The 27,061-nt window shown below is 55.2% G+C and overlaps 1 protein-coding gene across 1 annotated transcript; it reads right to left on the bottom strand.

The window, feature by feature from the left end:
• Window positions 1-25,259, bottom strand: Ap2a1 (adaptor related protein complex 2 subunit alpha 1). Its single transcript, XM_048329481.1, has 23 exons — window positions 25,061-25,259; window positions 11,347-11,415; window positions 11,115-11,257; window positions 10,667-10,860; window positions 9,252-9,381; window positions 8,697-8,798; window positions 6,694-6,802; window positions 6,135-6,285; window positions 5,455-5,623; window positions 5,213-5,350; window positions 4,840-5,022; window positions 4,493-4,590; window positions 4,050-4,281; window positions 3,793-3,960; window positions 3,553-3,716; window positions 2,924-2,980; window positions 2,733-2,815; window positions 2,533-2,622; window positions 1,250-1,373; window positions 1,053-1,169; window positions 894-963; window positions 620-754; window positions 1-437 (listed from the first exon to the last, which is right to left on the bottom strand). Exons 1-23 carry the CDS (start codon window positions 25,125-25,127, stop codon window positions 360-362), a joined length of 2,871 nt encoding a protein of 956 aa, XP_048185438.1. The 5' UTR covers window positions 25,128-25,259; the 3' UTR covers window positions 1-359.
• Between the last annotated feature and the right edge of the window lie 1,802 nt (window positions 25,260-27,061).

The raw sequence follows: 27,061 nt of genomic DNA, 5'->3' as shown, positions 1-27,061 counted from the left end.
TAGTAGCATCTCTGTTTATTCGCTCACAATAATACACGGCCCCTGGACGAGGAGGGGGTAGGAGGGGCTACAATAGGGTGGGGGAGAGGAGGTGGTACCCACTTCCCTGGCCCCTCTCCCCTCTGTGCTTGGGGGGGGGAATGGGAGGCAGGGGGCTCCCCCTAACCCCCCAGAATGTAAACAGCAGCAGATGAACAAAAATAAAAATACAAAAGGCTGGAGGAAGGTCCCAGGCATCCCCCCCACCCTGGGGTCTTCCCTGTCACCAGTGGAGGTCCCTTTGCTGCCCCATCCACCAAAGCTGCCTCAGTCCTAGGGGCTGCCTGGTGCTGGCCACATCTCCAGGGTAGATCCAGGGCTCAGAACTGCTGGGCCAGTAGCTCACAAAGATGGCGGGAGACGGGCTCCTTGCTGGTGCGCAGGGTCAGCCGGTACATCTGGGGAGGGGCATTGTGTGGGGACTTAGAGGGGCAGGGCTGCCACATTGGGGTGGGGGGGAGGGCGAGGTGGATGGAGTCAGAAAGGTGATGCAAGACCAGAAGTAAAGAACAGAAAGAAAAGGTGGGAAGGATGAGGGGGAGGGAGGGCGGCTGCTGAGGACAAGGCAGTCCACACTCACCTGAGCCTGGGCGTTCGGCTCTAGCCGGAGCAGACAGCCCACCTGGAGGGCTTTAGTCTGGATGATTCCAGCCCCCACAAAGTTCTCAGGGTTGGGATCCACATTGTCCAGGAGGGCAGAGCCAAACCCCAGAAGCTAGTGGCAGGGAAGAGCATCAACGAATGCCAGAGTTCTATAGGTCCCCGACATGGCGTCCCCCAAACCCTGGCCCTGCTTTAGAGGGTGGAACACGGGCTCAGTTAAGAGGCCATCACCCTATACACGTGCCTCTCACCTTGGCCTTCGTCACTTCGGCATCCATGGGGTGGTTGGCTTTGAAGATTTTCTGCGCCTCTTGAAGGGGGCTGGGGGCGGGGAATGCTCAGGTCAGGGCCACTTAGCCCCGCCGCTGCCGGCATGGCTCCTCCCCCGCCCCGCAGCCCCGCCCCCTCACAGGCTCAGCTGCTTCCAGCGCTGGAAGAAGTCCTGGGCGGCCATCTCAGTGGGCTGGAAGAACTTGTTGATGGTCACCGGGAGTTTCAGGGTGAGGGACTGGGTTGCTCCCCCATACCTGGTGGGGAGGACAGCTCCATCAGGCCCGCCCTTCTGCCAGAAGCCCCACCCACCTCACTGTGCCCCACTCCAACTCACCGGAAGCGCACGGAGAGCAGGGGGGGCATCAGGAAGTCCCGCAGGCACTCGATGTTGAGCACCTGCTGCACCTGGGCCCCGCCATCCACCTGCGCGGCCACCCGCTTGGTCTGCACAGCCAGCTGTACGGCAGTGGTCAAGGAAGCCAGGCGCTCTTGGCCATGAACTAACTCTTGGTTTCCTGGCAGCCCCAGAGCTCAGGAGACCCTCCTCCAATGGGAGACCTTGGGCCCACCCAGGTACGTGCATACTCCCGCCTTCCACAGTGGGGTCTGAGGTGGGTGACCTGGCAAGCTACATAACTGTTCAGCCTTGTCTCCAAAGTGTCAAATGTTCTCAGGCATCCATGAAGTAATCTAGCATAAGAGCTTTCTGTGGTACATGTTGAGTACACAGCAACTAGGCCAGTTAGTATGGTCACCTCTGCATCCATCCCTGCCTTCATGTCCACAGCCATGGGAGCATGTATGTGATCCCAGGCCCGGTGAGGAGGAGGCAGAAGGATGGAGTGTTCTAAGCCAGCTTCAGTACCATGTCAAGACCTGACGCAATCAAAACCAAACAACCCATGGACAAGGACTAGATCTGGGCACCTCCTCTCCTGGCACTGCCCTAGGCAGGCTTGGCACAGAAACACTCCCCCACCCCAAAGTGATGGATGTGTGGATGAAACAAAGAATGAAACCCCTATAAAACCCCCCTCACGGGCTGGGGATATGGCCTAGTGGCAAGAGTGCTTGCCTTGTATACATGAGGACCTGGGTTCGATTCCCCAGCACCACATATACAGAAAACGGCCAGAAGTGGCGCTGTGGCTCAAGTGGCAGAGTGCTAGCCTTAAGCAAAAAGAAGCCAGGGACAGTGCTCAGGCCCTGAGTCCAAGGCCCAGGACTGGCCAGAAAAAAAAAAAACCCTCACTTCACAGATGTGGAAGGAATAGAGGGCTGACACTGTCAGTCACCCTTTCAGGGACATCATACCAGCCTGTGTGAAGAACGGGAGGGTCTACGCTTCACAGAGGGTTAGGCTAAGTGACAGCCAGAACCCACAGGCAGGAGCAGGCCCTGGCCAGCATGTAGACCCAGTGCAGCTCTCAAGTACAGAAGGTGCTGGCACAGTGGTGTAGAGGATAGGGCTGCTAGGCCTACGTAGCCATGTGCCCACACTCACAGGAACATGGGCACAATGGAGCTCTGAACCTGGGGGTTTCCCTCAGCTTCCCAGTGGCCAGCAGGGCTGGGATGGGGCCGAAGCTGGGGGCAGGGCCAAGTCTGAGAGGATATGAGTCTGGAGGTCTCCTGGGTGGACGACAGTGGGTGAGAAGTTCTGGAACTGCACAGAGGTCTTGTTGCCATAGAAGAGATACATACGGCCTGGGGGTGGGGGGGGGACAAGACTGCATCTGAGGTCTTCTGACCCCATCCCCAGCCTGCAGCCCAGCCAAGATCTGCCAGCCCCTTCCCCACGGGCCACAGAGACACACCCAGGTTCTGCCGGAACTCTGACTTGACTCCGATCTGCAGCAGCTGGTTCTCAAAGAGGACCCCGTTGTTCTTGCACACAAACCTAAGTGAGGACAGATGGCAGCTCATAGAATGGCAGGGAGTTTGTCTTGGCCCTGCCCGGAGCCTTCTAGCTGCCTCCTTCCCCACATCCCTCTCTCCCAGGGCTTACTTATTCAGTAGTTCATCAGCTTCTGGAATGGGTGGGCCAATGTCCTCAGGACCCGGGCTGAGGGAAGGGAAAGGAGTGAGATAGGGAGGTGAGGGGAGCTAGAGATGACTCTGGAAGGATGGAAATCCAGACTCCCCAGAAACCTCGGAGAACATTATCAGATTGATAATTGCCATTGACAGTGGGACTAGGACCCAGTGTGGGACACCAAAGGCTGCCCCCCACCTCCTGAGGCCACCCCTTACTCAGCAGTTGGAGCTGGGTCAGCCAGCAAAGCCATGGGGCTCTCAGGGGCAGGCGGCTCCAGCTCGCTGGGCCATCCAATCCCAGAGCAGACAGAGAAGACAGGCGTGGCAGGCAGCCAATTCCAGAGAGCAGCAAGAGGACCGAAGACAGAGACAGAGAGGGAGGAGGGAAGGAGAGAAGGAAGAGCAGGCTGAGAAACAGGTCAGGCAAAAGGGCCGAAAGGACAAGAGTGTGGCCAGGACTGTGGTCTCAAGTGGCCAGAGGGGGAAAGCAGGCAGGACTGGCAAAAATGGCAGGAGCAGGCTGGGGATGGGGAGGTGGGTAGAAGGAGCTGAGTGGAAAAGGGGGCAGAGGTCGAGAATTGGGGTCCTCTAGGGTGGTACCTGAGGAAGGCCTCCTCAGGTGTGGGCCCCAGGTTGGGCGGGGCAGCCGGGCCATCGGAGAAGACGTCCACCAGGAGGTTCCCGGCTGCCGTGGGAGCTGGGGGTGCTGCTGGGGGAGGGGCTGCCCGCAGCCCCAGGAGGTCAGCGGAGGGCGAAGGTGTGGACTGCAGAAGTTGGGGATGAAGGTGAGACAGGGCAGCGGGCCGCAGGCCCCAGCCCTTAGGACCCACCAGGACTCACCACGGTGCTGGGGGTAGGCTCCACACCCCCATTGATGTCATTGCTACTGGGGTCCCTGCGGCCATCATCCAGGGCACTGGCAGCCCCAGGCCCCTTCTTGCGTTTCAGCTTGGCCAGGATGGAGGACTCACGCTCTGGAAAGGGAGGCATTTCCTCCAGCACCGTGGCCTGTGGGTTGGATGGGGCTGGTCATGGGAGGGACCCTTCTGGTCATGTGGGGAGGGAGGCTCCCGTGGCTGGGGGTCCAGGGCTCTGACCAGGACGTCGGTGCTGGCCACGGAGCTGAGAGTGAGGTACTCGACTGCACGCTGCTGCAGCTCCACGTCGGCGTTGCGCAGCTGGGAGCCGGCCCGTAGCACGCCCTGGATGGTGGCCTTGGTCTCCGGGAAGAGATTGATGAACTTGATGTACGTGGACAGCAGCAGGGCTCGCGTGGCCACGCTGCACAGGTGGAACTTGGAGTGCAGCAGGGAGAACTGCACTGGGGGGCTGTGGGGGCAGGCTGGAGTGAGGGGCTGCTCCGGATGGAGACCCTCCTCCAAGGCCCTCTGGGATCACAGGCTGGCTTGAGGAGTAGGCAATCTCAAGGTCCCAGGGCTCTGTCCCAGATTCCTGACACCCGGGTTCTTACCCAGAGGATTTCTTGGGACCCCAGCATTCCCAGCCCTGCGTACCAGGGAGTTCCCTCAGACCCTCTCACCTGGAACGGGGATCCCCAGCAATCAGGTTCCCAAACTCTCCGAGGATGTAGCCGCCGACCTTGACCATGTTCTCATGGCAGGCTGGGGCCTGGAGGGCCTGGAAGGAGGCAGGGGGCGGGGGGACAGGAAGGAGAGGGTCAGGGGTCTCTGCTCTGGGCATACTTGACACGTGCCAGGTAGAACCTCACCTGTAACACAGGTGGGGAGACTGAGGCACAGAGGTTTAAGTGATGGGCCTGAGGTCACACAGATAGCTACTCCTATCCTGGGCACTGGAAGTAAGAATCTACCAAGGCCCAGGGCCCTGTAACTGGCCTTGCTTGGGATCAGGGGGCAGGGTACTGACCTCAAACACCGTCTTGGCAGCGTAGCCCTGGACGTCATCACGGTTGGTGACGATCTGCAGCACGCGGTACCACACCTCTTCACTCACGTAGTCACCGGCAATGCGGATGAGGTTGAGGATGGTGTCCACATACCAACTGTAGTCCACGGCATACTTCTCAGCTAGAATGGCCACCTTCAGCACCTGGGCAGGGAGGGCCAACAGGTTGTGTTGTATGCTCACGCGTGTGGGTGTGCATCGATGTGCTCGTGTGTGCCACAGGAGCAGGCAGCACAGGCATTCACCTGGACATAGGCTCGCTATTGCCCCTGTGTGGACACATAGGGAACCTGGCCCCAGCCCTCCTCCCTCAGACCCAGTGGCCCAGACGCACTATCTCCTCTCGGATGGCGTAGTCTGCCGTCTCCAGGTACCGCAGCATTTCGGACACGATCTGTTTGGCATTGCTGCGGTCACACATGGCGTAGAGGAGGTCAGCTGCCCGCTGCCGCACACTGACGTCCCGTTCAGTCTGAGGGAGGAGAGCAGGGTCTAGGCTGGGTTCGAGGCTGGCCACCCCCTGGCCTTTGAGCCCTGGGAACCCTGGGCAGGGAGGAGAGGCGGGCAGAGCCCCACCTTGAGAGCGTTGATGACGGTGTCAATGTGAGTCTTGACCGCCTCATGGGAGAACTCAGAGCTGGCCAGCGTGCACATGCTCTCCAGCGCCAGGTAGCGCAGGTTCGTCTCCCGGTGCTGCAGGAACTGGCCCAGCTGGTTACAAGCCCGCACCAGGAGGTTGGGCTCGCTGCGGGCAGGGGTGAGCGTGATGGGGAGATGAGGATGGACCTGAGCTGACCCACCACACTGCTCCCCAGGGATCCCGGCCTCAACGTCTCCACCCTGCCCACCTTCCTGGCCCAGGCCTTCCTTAGGACCTGGACATCTCGGCCCAGCAATCCTGCTCCAGGAAGGTTCACGACACCAGCTTTTGGGGTCATGTTCCATACTGCCATGCTCTCCTTCCTCCCTCAGACCCAGAAATCCAGGCCCCAGTCTCCTCCTTCAAACCCTGGGTCCAGCTCGTAGTTCTTCTTCCTCAGACCCAGGGGTTCAGGCCCCAGCCCTCCTCCCTCAGACCCAGGGGTTCAGGCCCCAGCCCTCCTCCCTCAGACCCAGGGGTTCAGGCCCCAGTCCTCCTCCCTCAGATCCAGGGCTCTAGGCCCCAGCCTCCTCCCTTAGCCCCTGGATCTAGCTTTCATCTCCCCTTCCTCAGATTCTTCATCTCAGGCCCCAGCCTCCCGGGCGGCCGGCGGCACCTGTCGTAGTGGATGATGAGGCTGATGGTCTCCAGGAGGATGGCGTTCTTGGCGTTGGAGTGCTGCACCTTCTTGGACTTGGGCGGCTCCTGGGCCTTGTTGAGCACAGTCTCCAGACACTCCACCAGCCGGCCCTTCACTGCCGCATCCTCTGGGAAAGCAGAAGGCATGCCGGGCTGAGCTTCTTCCCATGGCCCCCTCCTCGCTGGGACTCCACCAGCGCCCCCCAGTGGCATCACAGAGCCCATGCCAACCCCCATCACCGGCTTTAACCCGGGTGTCACGTGCGATCACGGGCACAGAAGGACTGTGGTGCATTAAAACCTCCCCGGATCTACTGGGGATTCAGGGAACAGAGGAATCAGCTAAAGGTCATCACGAGGCAGGAGCCAGCCAAATGGAGACGAGGGGACACAGTGACATCTCCTGGTTTTGCCAGAAACATGTTGCTGTGAGCCTTTTTTTTTTTTTTTTGAACCAGTATTGTAGTTGTTGAGCACAGTTTGGAGTGACCTGGGCCTGGACCCCAGAGGCCAGCAGCCCCTAGCCGGTCCCTTACCCGGCGGTGGGTAGCACTGGAGGAGCCGCAGCAGCTTCACCGAGAGCCAGGGCGCAGGGACGAAGTAGTAAGTGTAGTCCTGGAGGTCGGTGGAGGCTGACGACACAATCTACCAAGAAGGGAGAGGGAGGATAAGTGGGGCTGCTCCTGCCTGGCTCCACACAGAGGGGAAACTGAGGTTTGGGGTTGGGATAAGCCTCAGCAGGGCCTGATAGGGTGGAAAGGGGGCTATGCCTGGCTGGGCAAGTGCCAGCCAGGCAGGAGGGCAAAATCTTTGCTGGTTTCATGTGGCAGCCCTGGCGGGCCAGCGCCTCACTAACCCTGGGCTGCATGTCCTGGCCATGCCACTCTGGCCAGCTGGCATTGTCTCCTTGGCACTCTTCCCCCACTTCCCCAGAAGGCAGTGTGGGCAGGAGCTAGGCGAGACCCTTCTCCCAGCCTGAGGCCTGACAGAGGCTCAAAAGCAGGAAAGTTCAGAGAAGTGGTGGAAAAATCACTTTTCCTCAGGGAAATTAATACTCAATTGTGAAACCTACACCCCTTTTTTTTTTGGCAACAGTGGGGGTTAAACTCCAAGCATAGCGCTTGCTAGGTGGATGTTCTACTACTGGGTTGCACTGCCAGCCCTTTTATGCATTGGTTATTATTTTTTAAATTAACTTTACTTATTTTTTGTTTATGAGGTACTAGGGAATCAAACCCAGGGCCTCATGAATGCTAGGCAAGCACTCTTATCACTAAGCCACATTCCCAGCCCTACATTGTTTTTATTTTAGGTTTTTGTTTTTGTTTTTGTCAGTCCTAGGCCTCAGCCTCAGGGCCTCAGCACTGTCCTTGGCTTCTTTCTGCTCAAGGCCAGTACTCGGCCACTTGAGCCACAGTGCCACTTCTGGCCTTTTCTATATATGTGGTGCTGAGGAATCGAACCCAGGGCTTCATGTATGTGAGGCGAGCACTCTACCACTAAGCCATATTCCTAGCCCCTGCATTGGTTATTTTTGAGGTAGGGTCTTATCCAAGCCACCCTGGACTATGATCCTCCTATTTGTGCTGAGATTATAGGTGTGCACAACTACGCCCAGCCATTGGTCAAGATGGAGTAGAGCAACCTCCTCTCCCGCACACCCCAACCCTGGCTTTCCCTGAATCTCAATCCCCTGATCTCCACCTCCAAAAGAACTAGCAGTACAGGCATGGGCCCTTGAGAACCCCTTCTCTGGAGGGGGTGGTGGTTGCGATTGATCGGAACATGTTGTCAGCATGTGTGGAAATAAAACAGTGAAATCCCCTCTCTGAATTAATTAATGTAAGCTAATAAAACAACCAAAAAAAAAAAGGAAAAGGAAAAAGAGAACAACTCTCCTCTGGAGAGCACTCCAGCAAGATGGGTGAATGAAGGAGATAAGACAACAATGAGCGATGGCTATGTTGTCTCGGCCCAAGAATTCTGGTTTCTTCCTATACCCTGATGACTGCTGAGTCTCAGCTGGGGAGTGTCTTCCCCAGGGAGCCCTCCGGGCTCACAGGCTGAGCTAAGGCCTCTCTGGGTGCCTACAATGTCCTGAGCTCCCTCAGCGATAGAGCACCCCCACCCCCACCCCCGCCCCCCACCCCCTCCTCTCCACAGGGCTGGGGGGGTGAAGCCCATAGGAGCGAAGGTGGTGAGAGGCATGGGGCAGAGTGAAAGGAGGCTGGGCCCGGCCAGGGAAGGCATCTGAGGACAGCTCTTGCTTTGGGACCCTGGCTCTTGAGCCCCAGCAGCTGTGCCGGGAAGCAGCCCTGGCATCATCTCCATGGAGCAGGCCAGTTCCTGAGCCCCGAGAGGTCAGGGCACTTGCCCGGAGCCACACAGCCAGTAAGTGCTGAGCCCAGATGGGCCTGGCTCAGAGCCTGCATTTGGAACCATGGGCTGGGTTGTTGCTCAGGGGAAGAATGGGGAAAGCAAAGACAAGTTGTGGGGTATAGGAAGCCTGGGACCCCCCCCCCCCCCTTCACACACACACCCGGCTCAGGCGAGACACAGCCAGCGAGATGCAAGTCTTGAAGTCATCCGGGTTCTTCTTGCACAGACAGGTGATGAGGCTGACGGCGGCCGTGACCACACCCTGCAGGGGCGAGTGGGGCAGGTCAGCGCCCAGGCTTGGCCTGAGCCAGGGCAGAGGCTCAGGGAACAAGGCAGGGCAGGCTGGAGTAGGCGCGCACATTTTGGTGGGCTTAGGGGTGGAGTAAGGAGGCTACAGAGCCCGGGTGCTGGGGTGCCCCTGGTATCTGGAGGAGGAGCTCTGGGGCCTGGGGGGCCGAGGAATGATGGGGTGGGCCAATGGTGGGGGCCCCTGGCTGGGGAAGGAAGGGTGGAAGTGACTGGATAGTCAGTGGCGGGGATGTTCTGTGGGTCTAGGTCAGGGACAGGGGACCAGCAGCCAGGAGGCTGTCGAGGCCGGAAGCGGGGCGTTTCTGAGTAGCTGGGCAGGTCATGCGTAGTAGGGCCCTGGAAGCACGGCTGAATGTCAGGACTGATGTGGGGGTCAGGAGAGGGGCCCAGGTGGCAGCCCCCTCACCATGTGCTGGTCGTTGAGCAGGTGCACCACACGTGCTGTCCACTCGCCCATAGGCACCAGGTCTGGCGAGGCCTTGTAGAGCCGCAGCAGGCACAGGGCCGCACTCTGCTTCACGCTGTCCATGCTGTCCCTGCAGGGGCACGGGGTGGACGTCAGAACAACCTGGCCCACACACACCTCCCTCCTCTCGTGGGGCAGCTGGCCAAAGGGATGGGTGCTGTTCCCAGTGCCTGCCAGGACTCAATTTCTTCATCTGTAAAATGGCCGCACCTTAGCAACCTCCATGTCTGTGGAGGGAGAAAGCACAGTGGCCCGTCTGGCTCTGTGCTCACTGAGCACACCGGATGCCAGCGTGGTGCCCAGCATTGCTGGGGCGCTGGGCGCAGTGGCTGACCCACAGGTACTAACCCCTGCTTTGGGTGGGGGAGGGGGCACATCACATCATAATCAACTCCCAGATTTTCAGACAGGGAGTGATGGCCTGCAATCCTAGCTACTTGAGAAGCACAGATAGGGGATGGTGGTTCAAAGCCAGCCTGAGCATAAAAATTCAAGAGCCGGGCAGCTGTAATCCTAGCTACTCAGAAGGCTGAGGAGGACTGCAGTTCAAAACTAGCCCAAACAGGAAAGTCTGTGAGACTCTTATCTCCAATCAATTGACCAGAAGCTGGAAATGGCACTGTAGCTCAAGTGGTAGAGCACTAGCCTTGAGCAGAAAAAGCTCAGGGACGGTGCCTACGCCCTGAGTTCAAGCCCTAGGATGGACACACACACACACACACACACACACACACACACACACACACCCCACACACATTCACAGGACTCCATCTCAACCAGTGGCTGGGCACAGTGGTGTATGCCTGTTATCCCAGCTACAAGAAAAGCACAAGTATGAGTATTAACTGCTGAAGCCAACTAGAGCACAAAGCAAGATCAATACAAAAAGGAGCTGGAGGTGTGGCTCAATGGTAGAGCACCTGCTTAGCAAGGACAAGGCCCTGAGTTCAAGACTCAGTGTGCCAGAACCCAGTTCTGCAAAACAAAAACAAGAAAGATGAACTGCAGGATCCCGGAGTGCCCAGGGGGTAACACTAGGGCAAAAGCCCCGTGCTCAGATCTGTGCCGGGGCATGAGCCAGGTCGCTTTGTGTAGCAGCCCCAAGGGGGTTCTTTCTAGGTCACCCTGACTTTGAAGTATGGCCTTGTAGAGGTACTTATTATAAACACAGGCCACTGGTGATGTGGGTGGAGACCACGCAGGCTGCTCAGCAACATGAAATGACCACAGAGACACCACAAATGCTGAGGTCTCAAGCACAGCCAGGACCCCACGCTGGGCCTGTGTCCTCTCTGTGGCCAGGCCTGTGTCCTCTCGGGTCCAGTGACCCCCTTCCCAGTTCCCCAGTGACTCACCCAGCCACCAGGATGCGGGGGATGTCGGCGGCGAAGGCCTCGCCCATCTCCCGGCTGCCCACGTTGGCGATGCAGTGCAGGGCCAGGCACATGAAAGTGGGATTGCGACTGGCCAGGTCGTTCTTGATGGCGTTGTTGATGAGCCGGATCAGCTCTGAGTTTGAGTTCACCAGCACAGAGATGAACAAGTAACCCTGGGAGGGGAAGAACGTGATGGCTGTGAGCCTTGAGGCCAAGTGACCCAACATCCTATCTTCAGACCAGGAGTCCAGACCCCAACCTCCTCCTTCAGACCAGCAGTCCAGGCCCCAGCCTCCTCCCTCAGACCAGGAGTCCAGGCTCCAGCCTCCTCCCTCAGACTAGGAGTCCAGGCCCCAACCTCCTCCCTCAGAACCAGGGATCCAGGCCCAGCCTCCTCCCTCAGACCAGGCACCCAGGTAAGACTCACGATCTGCTTCTCCGTGTATTTATTGGAGCTGAGCAGGTTCACAGCCTCCATGTGTCCAAAGTCAATGTCATGGCCCAGCAGGAAGATGAAGAGCAGTTTGCACACATACTTTTTCTTACTGTAGCCGTCCAGGGCCTTGTCCCCTGTGGTGGGGAATGGGGTGCAGAGTGAGGACACAAGGCCCAGGAGCCCGGCTCCCACTATCAAACCTAGGGTCTGGGCCCCAGCCTACCTTTGAACTTGGAGCGGATATTGGCCAGTTCCTTGTTGATCCTCTTGATCTCCGCCTCTTTGCTCTTACCTGGGGAGGAGGGGAAGGTAGATAGTGGGGGGCAGGAGAAGGGAGGGGGAAGGAAAGAAGGGGAAGGAGAGGGCAAGTTTAGCTACCTGCCCTCACTCCATGAGGATGGGTGGCTGACAGCCTTGAGAGCTCCCGAGAACCCCCAGCCTGCCCAGTGAGGCCCAAAGCAGGCCACAGTAAGGGCTGAGCAAAGTGTTGCTGAAGAGCTCAGGCTGGGCCAGGCCCCCCGTGGACCCATCCCCATGCCACACTGAGACCTTGGGGACACCACCCAGAATGCCTCCCTGGGGCTTGTCTGTGTCCCGGGGCCCCAGCAGTCTTTCTGCGATCAGGTGGACTGGATGCTGCCTGGCCCCCGGCCTGGCTGACCCCTCGCAGCCTTGGGTCCTGGTCATCATCCTGGCCCACCACAGTCAATCTACACAGGCCGCAGGCCACCAGCCACCCAGCTCCTCCTACCAGCCTGGGCCTCACCCTCACCAAGCCCTGCCTGGCCCGCCTGGCCCTACCTCAGTGCGTGACCCCAAGCACACTCCACACCCACTCACCCAGACTCAGCCTCCTCCCTGAGACCCAGGGGGCCAGTTCCTAGCCTCCTCCCTCAGACCCAGGGGCCCAGACCTCAGCCTCCTCCCTCAGACCCAGGGGTCCAGACCCCAACCTCCTTCCTCAGACCCAGGGGCCCAGACCCCAGCCTCTTCCTTCAGACCCAGAGCAGAAGTCCAGACCCCAGCTTCCTCCCTCAGACTCAGGGGTTCAGGCCCAGCCTCCACCTTCAGATTCAGGGATCCAGGCCCTAGCTCTCCTCCTGAGAGGGGCCCTCCATGCCCACTGCTGGGCCACAAAGCCTCATTCTGCTCCACACACTTCAAAGCCCAATCCACACTACCACATTTATCTCCGGAAACACCCCAGGGGCCTTCAGAAGAACTGGAGGGAGGGGACCTGCCCAGCTCCACATCCTGGAATCCACATCCCTCAGCTCCCAGACCGTCCCTGGAGGTTAGGATGTACTCAATGAATGAAGGAAGGAATAAACAAGCGATCGCCTGGCATCGCCCTCTAAGGAAACTCTGCCCTCTCCCTTTGGGCACTCACAGCCTCTTGGAAGGCTCCCAAAAGCCCCACTGCAGACACAGGAAGCCCTCCTGATGCACACCTTCATCGGTGCCCATAGAACCACTGGGCATATTCACTGTCCAACAAGGCCAGCAGCCCCTGAAACATGGCTGATCCAAAGCGAGATGGGCTTTAAGCACAGTAGGATTGAAATGCACGAAAGAAAAATGTAGAATAGCTCAGTAGGAATGTTAGAGGTGAGTGCAGTCACTCATGCCTATAATCCTAGCTACTCAGGAGGCTGAGATCTGAGGGTCAAAGCCAGTAGGGGCAGGAAAGTCCATGAGACTCTTATTTCCAAATAAGCATAAAAAGCTGGAAGTGGAGGCATGGTTCAAGTGGTAGAGTGCCAGCCTCGGGTGGAAAGCTAGAGGACAGTGGCCAAATCCTGAGATTAAGCCCCAGTACTGGGCCCAACATAAAAAAGGGTTTGGGGTGTGGCTTGAGTGGTTGAACACTTGCCTAAGTAATAAGCACAAGGCTCAGGGGTCAATCCCCATTACTGGCAGAGGAAAAAGAAAAATAAGAGAACAAAGGGCCTTAGGAATGGGGGGATGGACTGCCAGGCCTCTGGGCACAGTCCACAAAGCCAGTCCATCACACACACACGCTGTCTGGGGCCATCCGATCCCTATGATTTATTAATTACCTGTCACCTGGGCCAGGCCCAAGCAGAGTGACCCAGAAGCTCCCAATCTGGGTGAACCAGCTCCCCAGCTGTCCTGCAGGCTCCTGGCCTGGTGGGAGGCAGGCAGTGGCAGGGGGGAGGGGGGGCTGCCTGTGTGCCCTTGGGGCCTGGGTGGCCATAGGCAGCAGAGAGAGGCCCAGAGGGCTCAGCCCCAAGTGGCCAGCCAGAGGCAGAGCCGAGCCCAGGCATGGGCTGAGTGTGGACACCTGCTGGCCACGGTGTCTTTGACAGAGCGATGCCTCACCATCAGGAAAGTGCCATGTGCAGATGGATGTACAACCAGCAGTGATTGTGCCAGGCTAAAGACCTTGCTGGTTTTTTCTTTCTTTCTTTCTTTCTTTTTTTTTTTTTTTTTTTTTTTTGCCAGTCCCGGAGCTTGAACTGTCCCTGGCTTCTTTTTGCTCAAAGCTAGCACTCTACCTCTTGAGTCACAGCGCCACTTCTGGCCTTTTCTGTTTATATGGTGCTGAGGAATCGAACCCAGGACTTCATGCATGCTAGGCAAGCACTCTACCACTGAGCCACATTCCAGGCCCCCTCGCTGGCTTTTACTGAAATCTCCATGAAAGCTTTAAGAAGAGCCAAGTGTGGTAGCCTACCCCTGTAATCTTGGCATTCTAGCAGCAGAGGCTGGGAGACTGAAAGCTCAAGGCTAGCCTGGGCTACACAGCAAGGTCCTGTCTCAAAAAGGGAAAAAAAGCTAAGCATCACTGTTCACACCTCTAACTATGGAGAACATGGGAATCTGAGGACTGTGGTTAGAAGCCAACACAGGCAGAAAGACTCCATCCCCAGCAAAAACAGTTGGAGTGGAGGTATGGCTCAGGTGGTCATGTGAGCTCAAGCCCTAGTACCAGTGTGTACATGCATACATGTACACACGCATGCACACGCACGCTCACACACACACTTTCAGGGGGCTCAAGGTATAGGTTGGTGGTAGGTACAAGGCCTGGGTTCTATCACCAGCATCATAAAAATAAAGTTTCTTGTGTTATTATTAGAGTGTATTTGATACACTTTTAATAGTCTTTACATTGTGTGTGTGTGTGTGTGTGTGTGTGTGTGTTGTGTGCATGCTGATACTGAAGCCTGAACTCAGGGCCTGGCCACTGTCCTTTAGCTTTTTCACTCAGGGCTGGAGCTCTACCATTTGAGCCATAGATCTACTTCTGGCTTTATGGTGGTTAGCTGGAGTTAAGAGTGGCATGGACCGTGTGAAACTGTAGCTTCTTTTGTTGATGATCCTCTTGAATCCCCTTCCTGTGGTTTCCCCACGCTGTCACTGTATCTCATCTGAGTACCCTGGATACTGTATATACTGGTATTAGAACTAGGGAAGTGAAAGGGAATATCAAAATCGAGAGACAACAGATAAAAAGACAAACAACTCCCAAAAGCAACTCATGGGGGGAGAGGGATAGGGGGAGGGGGGAGTGAGGGAGGAGAAAACAAATAGTACAAGAAATGTACCCATGGCCTTACATATGAAACTATAACCCGTCTGTACATTACTTTGACAATAAATAATTAATGATTAAAAACAAAAAGACTGGCATGGATTTTCCTACTGGGCTGGCTTCAAACCAAGATCTTCAGATCACAGCTTCCTTAGTAGCTAGGATGGCAGACGTGAGCGACCAGCACTCTGTTAACATTCTTTAAAGTGTAAAAGTACATATTCTAAAGGAATGTTTTCACTGGCCCTCAAAATCCACAAGGATTGGCTCTAAGACCCCCAAAATGTCTGCATACCAAAAATCCAAGGGGGCCCTAGTCACTCAACAAAAGGATCTGCACAGACCAGCATACCTTCAACTCCTGGCTCCATGTTTCACGCCACCCAGCACAAACCGCTGTTCTAATGTGTCATGAGAAGATGCACTGTGTGCAGTGGCGACACGATTTGTTTCAAATATTTTTGGTTTGCAGCTGGTTGCATTCACAGATGGGAAAACCAGAAATAGGAGCACTGGCTATATTTACACACGTGTGTGCATGTTATGTATTTCTTTCACTTGTCTTTAACCTGTCCACACCTAGTCCACAACCCTCTCACAAGTACTTCACCATTAAAAAAGAAATAAGCCGGTGCCAGTAGCTCACGCCTGTTATCCTAGCTACTTAGGAGGCTAAGATCTGAGGATCGCAGTTTGAAGCCAGCCTGGGCAGGAAAGTCTATGAGATTCTTATCTCCAATAAACTACTCAGAAAAAGCCAGAAGTGGCACTGTGACTCAAGTTATAGAGTGCTAGCCTTGAGCAAAAATGCTCAGGGACAGTGCCCAGGCCCTGAGTTCAAGATCCAGGATTGGCAATACACACATACATACTATGTGCATACACACACATACATACATAAACAAAATAAGTTAGGTGCTGGTGGCTTATACCCATAATCCTAGCTACTCAGAAGGTTGAGATCTGAGGAGGGCAGTTCAAAGCCAGCCTGGGCAGGAAAGTCTGTGAGACTTATCTCCAATGAACCACCAGAAAACTGGAAGTGGCTCTGTGGCTCAAGCCTTGAGCTGAAGAGCTCAGGGACAGTGCTAGGCCCTGAGTTCAAGCTCTACGACTGACTAATAAATAAATAAAACCTGAGAGATAAAACACTGGCCCAGGTAGTGGGAATGAAGGCGGAGCTCAGTACAGATCTATGTTCAAGTAGAAGATGGGACAGCGTAGCTATGGAGGCGACAGGCCCAGGAAAGGCTGCTATGGCTAACTGGGCTCCTGACAAGTACTGGCCAGCACTCATGGCCAGCCGGCGACAGGTAATGAGCCTGCCATCACATGAAGCATGCAAACGTGTCCAGGGCTCAACAGGGAGCCTTGTCTTTCCTGCATTCATTTGGTGTCACTGAGGCTTGAACTCAGAGCCGTGAGCTTGCAAGCCACATCTCCAGCCTTTTCTGTTTTAGGCCTCCTGTTTTATCCCAGGGAGGCCCAAGACTGCAGAGCTTCGTACAGCTACTTCCTACATAGCAGGGACAGCAGGCATATGCTACCTGGACTCCACTTGTTGGTCAAGATGGAGTCTTAGCTAACCTTTTGCCTGCGGTGGTTTTGAACCTTGATATTTCCCATCCCCTCCTCCCTAGGAGCTGGTATTACAGGTATGTATTACTACCATGCCCAGTTTACAAAGGGATTTTTGGATGAGCTAGGAAAGGGGCCACATTCTGCTGCTCTTGGGGAGCCCCTGAACTGGGGGGGGGGTGGGGATTCAGAGGTCATGGAGGGTGTTATGACAGAGGCACACAGAAGGGAGGCTGGCACACGGCTCTTGAGATTGAGGATCAGAAGACAAGGCTGATGTGGACCCGGAAGCGCAGCTCCCGGGTGAGAGGAGCAACATACGCAAAGGCCCGGTGGCACGGTGCAGGCTGGGAAGTAAAGAGGTCAGGAAGCCCACACTGTGTGTGCATCAAAGCCACGGCTGGCCGGGAGGGGGGGAGGGGAGAGGGGCCAGGCCACCAGACATCTTCTCAGGGGACTCATGGCCTGGGGCTGCAGCACCAACTGGCCTGAAGAGTAGAAAGGTGGCCGCCACCTTGCTGCAGGCCAGGGAAGGCTCATGGCGCCAGGGTCTGCTGTGAGCGAGGCACGATGCAGGAGTATCCGTTGTGTCGGCCATTACCATCAAAGGCATCTGGACAAACCTGGCCCCTGCCCTGGAGGGACGAGCACGGAAAGCCAGGAGGCCGAGGCCGCCCCAGCCTGCACTGCCCTGAGGCCTGCCTCATGGCGGCCCTCCACTGCTGTGTGAGGCTGGGCTCCCGGCCTCCTGCACAAACCCAGCAGCTCCGAAGTCCCCAGAAGTGTCCAAGGAAGCCGAGCATGGTGGAGCACACTTGGAATCCCCGCTACTTGGGAGGCACAGGCAGGAGGATCTCAGAGAGTTCGAGGCCAGGCTTGGCTATGGAGGGACAGGACAGGGCCCCAAGACATGAGGGTGCAGAGGAGGTTCAGAATGTGGCTGGTAGGGGCAGGGTCGTGGGAGGGGGAGGGCAGGGAGAGGAGGGAGGGGGAGGCTGGCCTCTGTGGATCTGGTTCTTTCAGTGCAGAACTAGGCTGGAGGACCTAAGGAAGTCAGGTCACCTTTCCCCCCTCACCGCCGAGGTCAGAGGTCAGAGCTCATCCGCCCTGGGGCTCCCTGGCCCCTCTGTGGTGGGGTGCCCTGTTCTCTTCCTCTAAGGCTGTGGCTGGCACCAGGTCCCCACCCCCTCATCCCTCTGGAACTCAAAGCTCAGTGCAGCCTGGGAGCCTTTGCATGGCCGCCATCCGCGGATGGCAGCATGCCTCGTTCACAGCTCCCTCTCCTCCCCGCTCCATCACCATCTTTACAGCCAGACTGCCTGAGCAGCCAACATGAGCACCCTGCCCTCGTTTCACCTTCTCTCACACCCGTGCGAGGGTCGCCTGACCGTCCGCGCCGGACAGCAAGAACCTCTGCCCACTGCAGAGCCCCATCATCCAAAACAGGACCTTGCATTCACTCGGTGCTCAATAAAGGCTGATTCGTTCACTCATTGGTTCTCTCATTCATTCATTCATTCATTCATTCGGCAAACATCCTTGGAGACCTCCCCCAAGGGCCAGGACCTGCAGAGGGCAGAGCGGGGGACTCCGAAGGGATAAACTTCAGGGATTAGGGGAGACGGCAGTGAATTAATGAGTCTAGATTTGGGGTTCTTCACCTTTTCAGCAAATGCTCCTAGAGCATTTGTGACTCTGCCCCCAGTGCTGGGGTCTAGAGATAGCAGGCAGCTCTAGCCAGGGGCCGTCAGATAAAAGACAGCTCCCTCTTATCAGAACTTGCCCCTCCTCCAGGCCTTGCTGAGCCCCACCGCACCCCGCACAGGAGAGCTCCATCCCTGTCAGCACTGTGAGACGTCTCCCCCACGCCTCGTCCACGTTCTCTCTGCACTAACCACAGGCCAGCCTCAGGACCTTTGCACTAGCCACAGCTTGGTCTTCACAGCTCTTCTCCAATGCCCTGGGCCTGGCTCATTCCTTCTACACAGTTCCCAGAGTCTCTTGTGAAACAAGCAGGCAGAACCTTGACTCTAAACACTGGAGCCTTCTCCCTCAGGTGAAAGACAGCTGCTAATACATCTGTTTTGTTTTGTTTTGTTTTTAAATGGGGATACAACTCATATGTCCTTTATCTTTCTAAACTGTACAGTTCACCCTGGATGCAGTAGCACAAGCCTGTAATCCTAGCTACTTGGGAGATGGAGAATGGAAGACCATAGTTCAAGGCCAGCTAGGGCAAAATGTAACTTAGGAAACTCCATCTCAACCAACAGCTGGGTGCAGTAACACATGCCTGTTGGCCCAGCTTACCAGGGAAGCACAATGGCTGGGCATGGTAGCAAGGGCCACTCACCCCCAGCAACACTGCAAATACAAGTAGGACTGCAAGACTCAAACTCCAAAATAACCAGTGCAAGCCAGGTGTCATGGCTCATGCCTGTCATCCTAGCTACTCAGGAGGCTGAGATCTGAGGATCGAGGTTCAAAGCCAGCCAGGGCAGGAAAGTCCATGAGACTCATCTCCAATGAACCACCAGAAAACCTGAAGTGGTGCTGTGGCGCAAAGTGGTAGAATGCTGGCCTTGGGTCCAATGCCAGTGGCTCATGCCTGTAATTCTAGATATTCAGGAGGCTGACACCTAGAGGATCACAATTCAAAGTCAGCCAGAAAAGTGCTCAAGACTCCATCTCCAATAAACCAGCATGAAGCTGGGCTGGAGGCCTGGCTCAAGTGGCAGAGTACCAGCCTAGCAAACAGACCAGGCAAGAATGAGACCCTGAGCTCAAACCCAGTACTAACAGGAAGAAAGGAAGGAAAGGAAGGAGGGAGGGAGGGAGGGAAAGAAGGAAGAAGTGGGGGAGGGAGGGAGGAAGGGAGGGAGAGAGGGAGGGAAGAAAGGAGGGAGAGAGAAAGGAAGAAAGAAGAAAAAAAGAAAACAGCCAATTCAAAACCAAGTTAGAGGCTGGGAATGTGGCTTAGTGGTAGAGTGCTTGCCTAGCATGCATTCATGAAGCCCTGGGTTCCATTCCTCAGTACCATATAAACAGAAAAAGCCAGAAGTGGCACTGTGGCTCAAATGGTAGAGTGCTAGCCTTGAGCAAAAGGAGCTCAGGGACAGTGCCCAGGACCTGAGTCCAAGCCCCAGGACTTGCAAAGACACAAAGACACACACACACACACACACACACACACACACACACACGAGCTAGAGGCATTGCTCAGATGGTGAAGCACCTGCCTGGCAAGCGTGAGGCGCAGAGTTCAATCCCCAATATCTCTTTCTGCCTGAAAACTAGACTAAGGTAAAATGAGGAGTCCCATTCACCATTGTTTGTATATTCAGTATTGTGCAACCTCACCACTATCTAATCCCAGAGCAGTTTCTACACCCCAAAAAGAAAGGCTGGACTCTAGCCGTCACCCTGAGTCCCCGCCCCACCCCAGGCCGAGGCCTCCCCCAGGCGCCCTGAGCTCCAGGACTGGCTGGCTTGGGGCATTCCACTCCATGGAGTCATGCGCTGCGTGGCCTGGCCATCTGGCTTCCTGTGCTTGGCAAACTGCTGTCAGGCCCATCCACGCTGCGGGTCTGTGGCCGTGCTTCACTCCCATTTGGTTTATTTTGGTGGTGGGTGGGGATTGAACGCAGCACCCTTCATTGACTAGGCAGATGCTATGCAAGCCATATTCTTTTTGCAAGCCAGCCTGTTTTTCTGCCAGTCCTGGGGCTTGAACTCAGGTCCTGGGCGCTGTCCTGGGCATTTTTGCTCAAGGCTAGTGCTCTACCACTTGAGTCACAACACCACTTCTGATTTTCTGGTGGTTAACTGGAGAGTCTGAAGGCCTTTCCAGCCAGGGCTGGCTTCAAACCGTGATCCTCAGATCTCAACCTCCTAAGTAGCTAGGATGACAGGCATGAGTCCCCAGCGCCCAGCCCCCAGTCTTTTTTCCGCCCATGTTATTTTTCAGGTATTATCTCATGTTTTTGCCTACCAGCCTCAGACCATGATCTCCCTACCTCTGCCTTCCAAACAGATGGTTGACAAATGTACTAAGATTCAAACTCAGGGACTCATGCTTGCCAGGTAGGAACTTGATCACTTGAGTCAAATCAAAGCCTTATGCCTTTGCAATTCATCTCTTTATTTATGAATACAATGAAGACAGAAACACCAACCAGCACCCATTAAAACATAAGTAAATGCTATTAGCATTTTATGGAAAAGGACATATAGCTGTCAAATAAATATAAACAGCATTCACGACTGTGTGCCATCAATGAGATACAGTTAAAATCATAGTGAGATGCCATATTTTGGTGATTTTTTTTTTGTCAGTTATGGGGCTTGAACTCAGAACCTGGGCTCTGTCCCTGAGAAAGGTGCTCTACCATTTTGTGACAAAGCACCACTTCCAATTTTCTGGTAGTTAATTTGAGATAAGAATCTCAGTCATGAATTTTCTTGCCTAGGCGGGCTTTGAACCAAGATCCTCAGATCTCAGCCTCCTGAGTAGCTAGGATGTCAGGTGCAAACCAGTGGCTCCTGGTTATTTTGGTGTTTTTGAGGCAGTGTCTCACTAGATAATCCATGCTAGAACCTGTGCTCCTTCTGCCTCAGCTTCCTAAAGCCGGGATTACACGCGTGCACCACCACACCCATCCTTTGTCCCTTTTCATAGGGGAATAATATTCTGCGTCAAGAATGGACCACATTTTGTTCACTTACCCGTGCAAGGACACAGACCTTCCATGTCCTGCTACTGTCCTTGTTTGTTTGTTTTTTGCCAGTCCTGGGGCTTGGACTCAGGGCCTGAGCACTGGCCCTGGCTTCTCTTTGCTCAAGGTTAGCACTCTACCACTTGAGCCACAGCGCCGCTTCTGGCCATTTTCTGCATATGTGGTGCTGGGGAATTGAACCCAGGGCTTCATGTATGTGAAGCAAGTACTCTTGCCACTAGGCCATATCCCCAGCCCCACTACTGTCCTTATGCCATGGCCACGGAGCCAGCGTCCATGAGGACAGCTGCCCCCTGCAGGCAGCGCCACAAAGACATCTGTGTGCCCAGTGCATTCCAAAGGCCTGAAACACACGTTTGCTGAGGGGATCCGACAATGTCTGACCCTCTGGCCCAGGCCTGTGGCTAAACCATTACCAGTACCTCTGGTCTGAGTCCCTCTGAGCCCTCTGGGGTTCTGTGGTGACACCTCTGTCTTCTCTTTCCTTCCCCAATCCTCTATAACATATTCCTCTGCAGCTATCATCATGGGTTCATTGAGGACGGATTGCAAAGTGGGGTGCAGATGGCTCATGCCTGTAATCCTAGCTCTTCTGGAGGCTGAGAACAGAGGATCCCGGTTCAAAGCCAGTCTGAGCACAAGAGTGAAACAGATTGCCTCTCTGAAATAATCAGCAAAATGCCAGACTGGAGGAATGGCTCAAGTGGCAGAGCACAGGCTGTGAGCTAAAAAGCCCAGTGAGAACACAAGGCCTTGCTTGAAATGAAATCCAGCTACTGGCACTAATTTAAAACAAAACAACCACCTCTCAGCTGTCTCTTCTCGCCCCCCCCCTCCGCTCCCATCCCCCATTCTTCTGAGATGGTTTTCAGCTGCCACCCTGGATTATTTTAGTGTATCCTCCCTCCTTTTTAAATTTTTGTTGTTGTTGGAAACAGTCTCATTCTATAGTCCAGACTGGCCTTGAGCTTTTGATCCTCCTGCCTCTGCCTCCGCAGTTCTAAGATCACAGGAATGCACCACTGTGCCCAGCTGCAGAGGAATTATTTTAGAACATCAGTCGGCCACATGTCTCCACAGTTCAAAATCGTCCTGCGGCTGTGAATTCACTCAGGAAAAGGTCCACAAAGCCCTGCCCCTCTCCCAGGAGCCCAGCCTTCTGTCTCCTTGCCACCCCATCTCCTGTCTCCACACCCCACACCCCTGCCCAGGGACCAGCCGATAAGGATATCCTCCTTTCTTCTGAACTTACCCCAGCATGCTTCAACCTCAGGACCTTTGAATGGGCCAATTCCCTGCCTCAATCTACCTTGTTCTTCCAAAATCCACCAGGCTCACTCCCTCGTATTTTTGTTCAAGACAGGCATTCTTTTTGTTTGTTTGTTTCATTTTGTGGGGTTTTTCTTTTGCCAGTCCTGGGGCTTGAACTTGGGGCCTGAGCACTGTCCTTGGCTTCCTTTTGCTCAAGGCTAGCACTCTACCACTTGAGCCACAGCACCACTTCCGGCTTTTTCTATATATGAGGTGCTGAGGAATTGAACCCAGGGCTTCATGTATGTGAAGCAAGTACTCTACCACTAGGCCATATTCCCAGACCAGGAATTTTTTTTTTTTAATTTTCCCTGCTTTCTCCTTTTTCTGTGTGCTGACACTGGGGCCTGAACTCAGGGCCTGGGTATCCTATCCCTTAGCTTTCCTGGTCAAGGTTGATCACTTTATCATTTCTGGCTTTTTCCTGGTTGAGAATAAGACTCTTATGGAGTTTCCTGCCCAAGCTGGCTTCAAACCACAATCCTCAGATGTCAACCTCCTGAGTGGCCGGGATTACCTATGACAAGGCTCTTCCTAGTTTTATTCATCTTCACAGGGAGGCCTCTGCTGGGCCCCCTCTCAATCCTCCCCCCCTTCTCCTTCCTTCCTTTTTCTTCCCAGCACAGTCATTGAGATAGTGTATCATTTACTGCCTTTCCCCATGTTACTTTCTTTTGTTTGTTTGTTTTTGTTGCCAGTTTTGGGGCTTGAACTCAGGGCCTAAGCACTGTCCCTGAGCTTCTTTTGCTCAAGGATAACGCTCTACCACATGAGGCAAAGCACTACTTCTGGCTTTTTCTGTTTATGTGTACTGAGGAATCCAAGCTCAGGGCTTCATGTATGCTAGGTGAGCATTTTATCACTAAGTCACATTCTCAGCCCCCCTCCCTTGTTACTTTCCAGCTCCTTCTAGTTTGCATAAACAAGGATTCTTCTTTTTTTTTTCTTTTCTTTTTGTAGTGCTGGGGATGGAATCCAGGGCCTTTTGCCTTATGCATGTAGGCGGGTTCTCTATCACACAGATTCTTATGCATAGCTGTAACCCAGTGCTTACGCTCAGCACCAGGTACACTGTGGTTACAAGTATCTGTCACCAAGTGTGCTGGCTCAGGCTAGCTAGTTGGAAAGTGGAGATTGGGCAGATCAAGGTTCAAGGCCAATCCCAGGACAAAGCAGTTCTTGAGACCATCTCACCCACTGGCTGAGTGCAGGGATGAGTAGAAAAGCATATGGAGTCTCCAGACCAGCCTGGAGAGCAAAACCCCAGCTTGAAACGAACCAGTGTAAAAAGACGCTAGAGATCTAAGTGAAGTAAAAGACCTGCCTTATGAACATGAGGCCCTGCATTCAAACCCAATACCACAGATGAAAATGCAAGAATGAATGTCACGGAAATGAATGAATGAACCTCCAGAGGCAAGAGGCTGGGGAACAGATTTCATCAACTCCAAAGATGAGTCTCAAAGAAGTTCACATTGCTGAAAGCTATCAGAGGCAAAATGCATCCACTTTTAACAGCTGCCTGACTTCACTGGACCCCTTATAGCTCCACCCCTTTGTCACCACCCCCTTTAATAGCTCCACCCCTTCTAACAAATACCACATCATTCCTCCAACTGATACATAACAGTTTTCAGCTCCTCCTGTTAGCTGAGCACCTACTACGTGCCAATTCTTCCCACGGCAATACATTCAAGGTCATCCAGCTATGGAATGGCAGAACTCAAACGCAAAGCCAGGTCTGGCTGACCCCCAAGGCCATGCAGCTGTAGCCTCCGTGGGCTCTTGGCAGCTCCCAACCCTGACAGCCGCTCCCAGGAGTTGAGAGTTGACTTGCCGCCAGCCCTCTCCTCTCCCATTGTCGCGACAACCCTTCCTGGCGGGGATCACGGTCCCCATATTGCTGTGGTCAGGGAAGGGCTTAAAACCAGGCCTGTCCTGCACCCTGACCCCTGACCTCCTTCTGGGACAGGACTTCCCTTATGCCCCGGTTAAGAGATCTCTCAGAAAAACCCCTCATACCCCCATGACCTCCCTAGTTCTGAACACCTCCCACGAGAGCTGCATTTTATAATAATGGCCTCTCCTTTCAGGGGCTCTTGCTGGGGCACCTTAAGTCATCCCTTTCCCTAGTGCCCTCCATGTCCCCTAGCAATCCCTCCCCCTCGAGCCCCTTTATCCCTCACCAGGGTCCCTCGGTGGCTCCTGCACTTCTCATCTCTGCTCCCTAGGCCCCTGGACTTTCCCCCACTCCATGCCACACACACCAGGAGCCTCGGTGACTTCGGCAGCCCCTGTCCCCCCGAGGACACCTCCTCCTGAGGGTCCTCCGGTCCTTCCCCATTAGGCCTCCAGGGCTCCACTCCCTCCGGGTCCCCTCTGACCTCCTCCCACTCCATCACCCCACGGGGTACCCCCACCCATGCACCTCCGTCCATTCTATCTACATCAGGGATCCCGTGAACCCCGTCGTTTGTCCTAGCTTCCTCCCCCCCCCCCCGCTTTTCCACCATTCCCGGGGGCGTCTCCGTGCCCCCTCCCCGCTCGGGGGCCCCCGTGCCGGGGCTGGGGAGACACCCCATGACATCCCTCGCCCTGCACTCCTCCCACACGAGAGCTGCTCCCGGGGCTCCGCGACCCTCGCCCTCTAGGCCGCAAGGACTCCCCGGCCCCGGGCCCCGCGGTGACCCGCGGATCCCTCCACTCCACCTCCCCCGCGTCTCCGCTGTCCCCCCCGCCGGCCGCGAGCTCACAGTTCCGGATGTCGGAGATGAACACCGCGAGCCCCCGCATCCCATCGCCCTTGGACACGGCCGGCATGATGGCGGTGGTGTCGGCTCCGGGCCTGGCCGGACGGGGCGCAGCGCAGCGGGGGCTGGCAGGCGGGACCGGGCGGAAAGGACCCCAGGCAGCGCCGCGGAGCCGGCCGGGGCGGGGGGGGGGTGGGGGGAGGGGGGGGAGGGCGGGCTGCCGAGCGGGCGGGCTGGTAGGCCGTGGCACCTCCCCTAGCTCCGCCCCTCCGCTCTGCCTTCCGCGGCTTGCAGATGCCCATTGGTTGGAGTTGCTGCCACTCCTACTCACTCATTGGTCCCAAGATAAAGACAAACTGCTACAATTGGTACTGTGTTCTGCTATTTCCGTTCGGCAGCCGGGTTCGATTACGCACCGTGGGACCGCCCCCTCCGCGAGACAGAGTCCAGCTGTGATTGGATCTCCACCCCCTCGCTCCAAGAACGGAGGGAGGGACATACAGGAAGGCGGGGGGAACGGGACTAACTGGGTGGGATTTGAGTTGAACGGAGCCAATGGAAGAGTAGATAGCCCCCACAGACGTTGCTGATTCGTCCGGCCTGTCCTACTTCCGCCCTCGATTGGGCGGTTGTGGGGGCGGGCGAAGGGCGACGATCTGTAGAAAAGGGAGGGAGAAGATGGGGGGTGGGGGAGAACTGTCACTCAGCTGGGCTGGGATAGGTAGAGCGACGCCTGCAATTCCCTGCTGCAGAGAAGGAGCTGGGCGGGCCCAGAGAGCATCAGATGTTTACTGCGCAAGCGCCTCCCTCAGCGCCTTTTTTTTTTTTGTTTTTTCCTCCCTCCACCCCTCCACCCTGGACTCCTTAAATCCCCTTCCAGGAATCAGTCTTTCTTGTCTTCTCCCAACGGATTGAGTCCCAGAGCGGAGAGCTATATCATGCAAAGATCATCTCTTTAAACAGAGGTTAAAACTGGGGTCCAGCGAGGTTAAACGACTCGCCCAAGGCCACACATCCTGCAAGTGAAAGAATCTGAATTCTCTAGTTTAGATTTTAACTACTTTTCAATATACGTCCCCCTTTTCGTTCCTCCCCAACCACCATGTCCAGAGAAACTTTCATTATAGTAGATATAAAGTCAAGGTTGAAGCTCGGCGGAGGCGGCGGCTCACACCTGTAATCCTAGCTACTCTGGAAGCTGAGATCTGAGGATCACGGTTCCCAGCCAGCAAGGGGCAAGAAAGTCTGAGACTCTCTCCCAATTAACCACCAAAAGCCAAAGTGCAGGTGTGGCTCAAGTGATAGAATTCCACCCTTAAGTGAAAAAGCTTAGGGACAGCATAGAAACGCTGAGTTCAAGCCCTAGTACTGGCATAAACAAAATGTTGACTCCTTTATTAGATTCACAACGCCTCCCAGCCAAGAATGACACCTCATACTTCCTAGCTCAGCCACTGGCTTTAATAAGGAAAGGGTAAATTTGCTTGGGCTGTGCCCCCACCACTTTAGGCTGGCTCCCCAGGGACACTTTGGTTGACTGGCTCTGGCTTAAGTCAAGACGCCAAAATTCCAACGCCCTGGGGCTATTGAGAAATTTGGACCAAAGGGTACTGGAACAGTCCATTTCTATCACCTCTAACTAAATTCCACCCCACTAACTCTTTGTAATCTCCGGAGCCCCAGCCGCGTATTCCTGGCATAAGCCTACAAGGTGGGTCCCTGGGTCCTGAGAAGGGTCTACTCTCAATGGTAGGGAGGGGAGCCTGCAAGGAGCCCACCTTCCAAATTCAATGGACTGATCCATCTAGGTTCCCTGGAATGGGACTTGGAAAAGTCCATTTTGGATTCTAGAGGGCAGACATCCTTCAGATGTTTTAGTGACCGGAAGAGTCCATTTGTAATATGGAAATGGGGGAGACTCTCTGCCCCTAAATTGCAATCTATTAAAATTTAAGCAAGCAAACAAAAATATTAGTACCAGAACTTGAAGAAATCTTACTTAAG

The sequence above is a fragment of the Perognathus longimembris genome, chromosome 20 (genome assembly GCF_023159225.1).
Source record: "Perognathus longimembris pacificus isolate PPM17 chromosome 20, ASM2315922v1, whole genome shotgun sequence".
Classification (NCBI taxonomy): Eukaryota; Metazoa; Chordata; class Mammalia; order Rodentia; family Heteromyidae; genus Perognathus; species Perognathus longimembris.
The sequence above is the reverse complement of the archived record's forward strand: the minus strand, read 5'-3'. Positions and strand labels throughout refer to the sequence as shown.

Coding starts and splice junctions, on each gene's coding strand:
- Ap2a1 (XM_048329481.1), bottom strand. CDS start 25,127: ATGCCGGCCGTGTCCAAGGGCGATGGGATGCGGGGGCTCGCGGTGTTC. Junction 4,591..4,839: donor CTGCCAAGACGGTGTTTGAG/GTCAGTACCCTG, acceptor GCCTCCTTCCAG/GCCCTCCAGGCCCCAGCCTG. Junction 438..619: donor AGCCGAACGCCCAGGCTCAG/GTGAGTGTGGAC, acceptor GCCCCTCCCCAG/ATGTACCGGCTGACCCTGCG.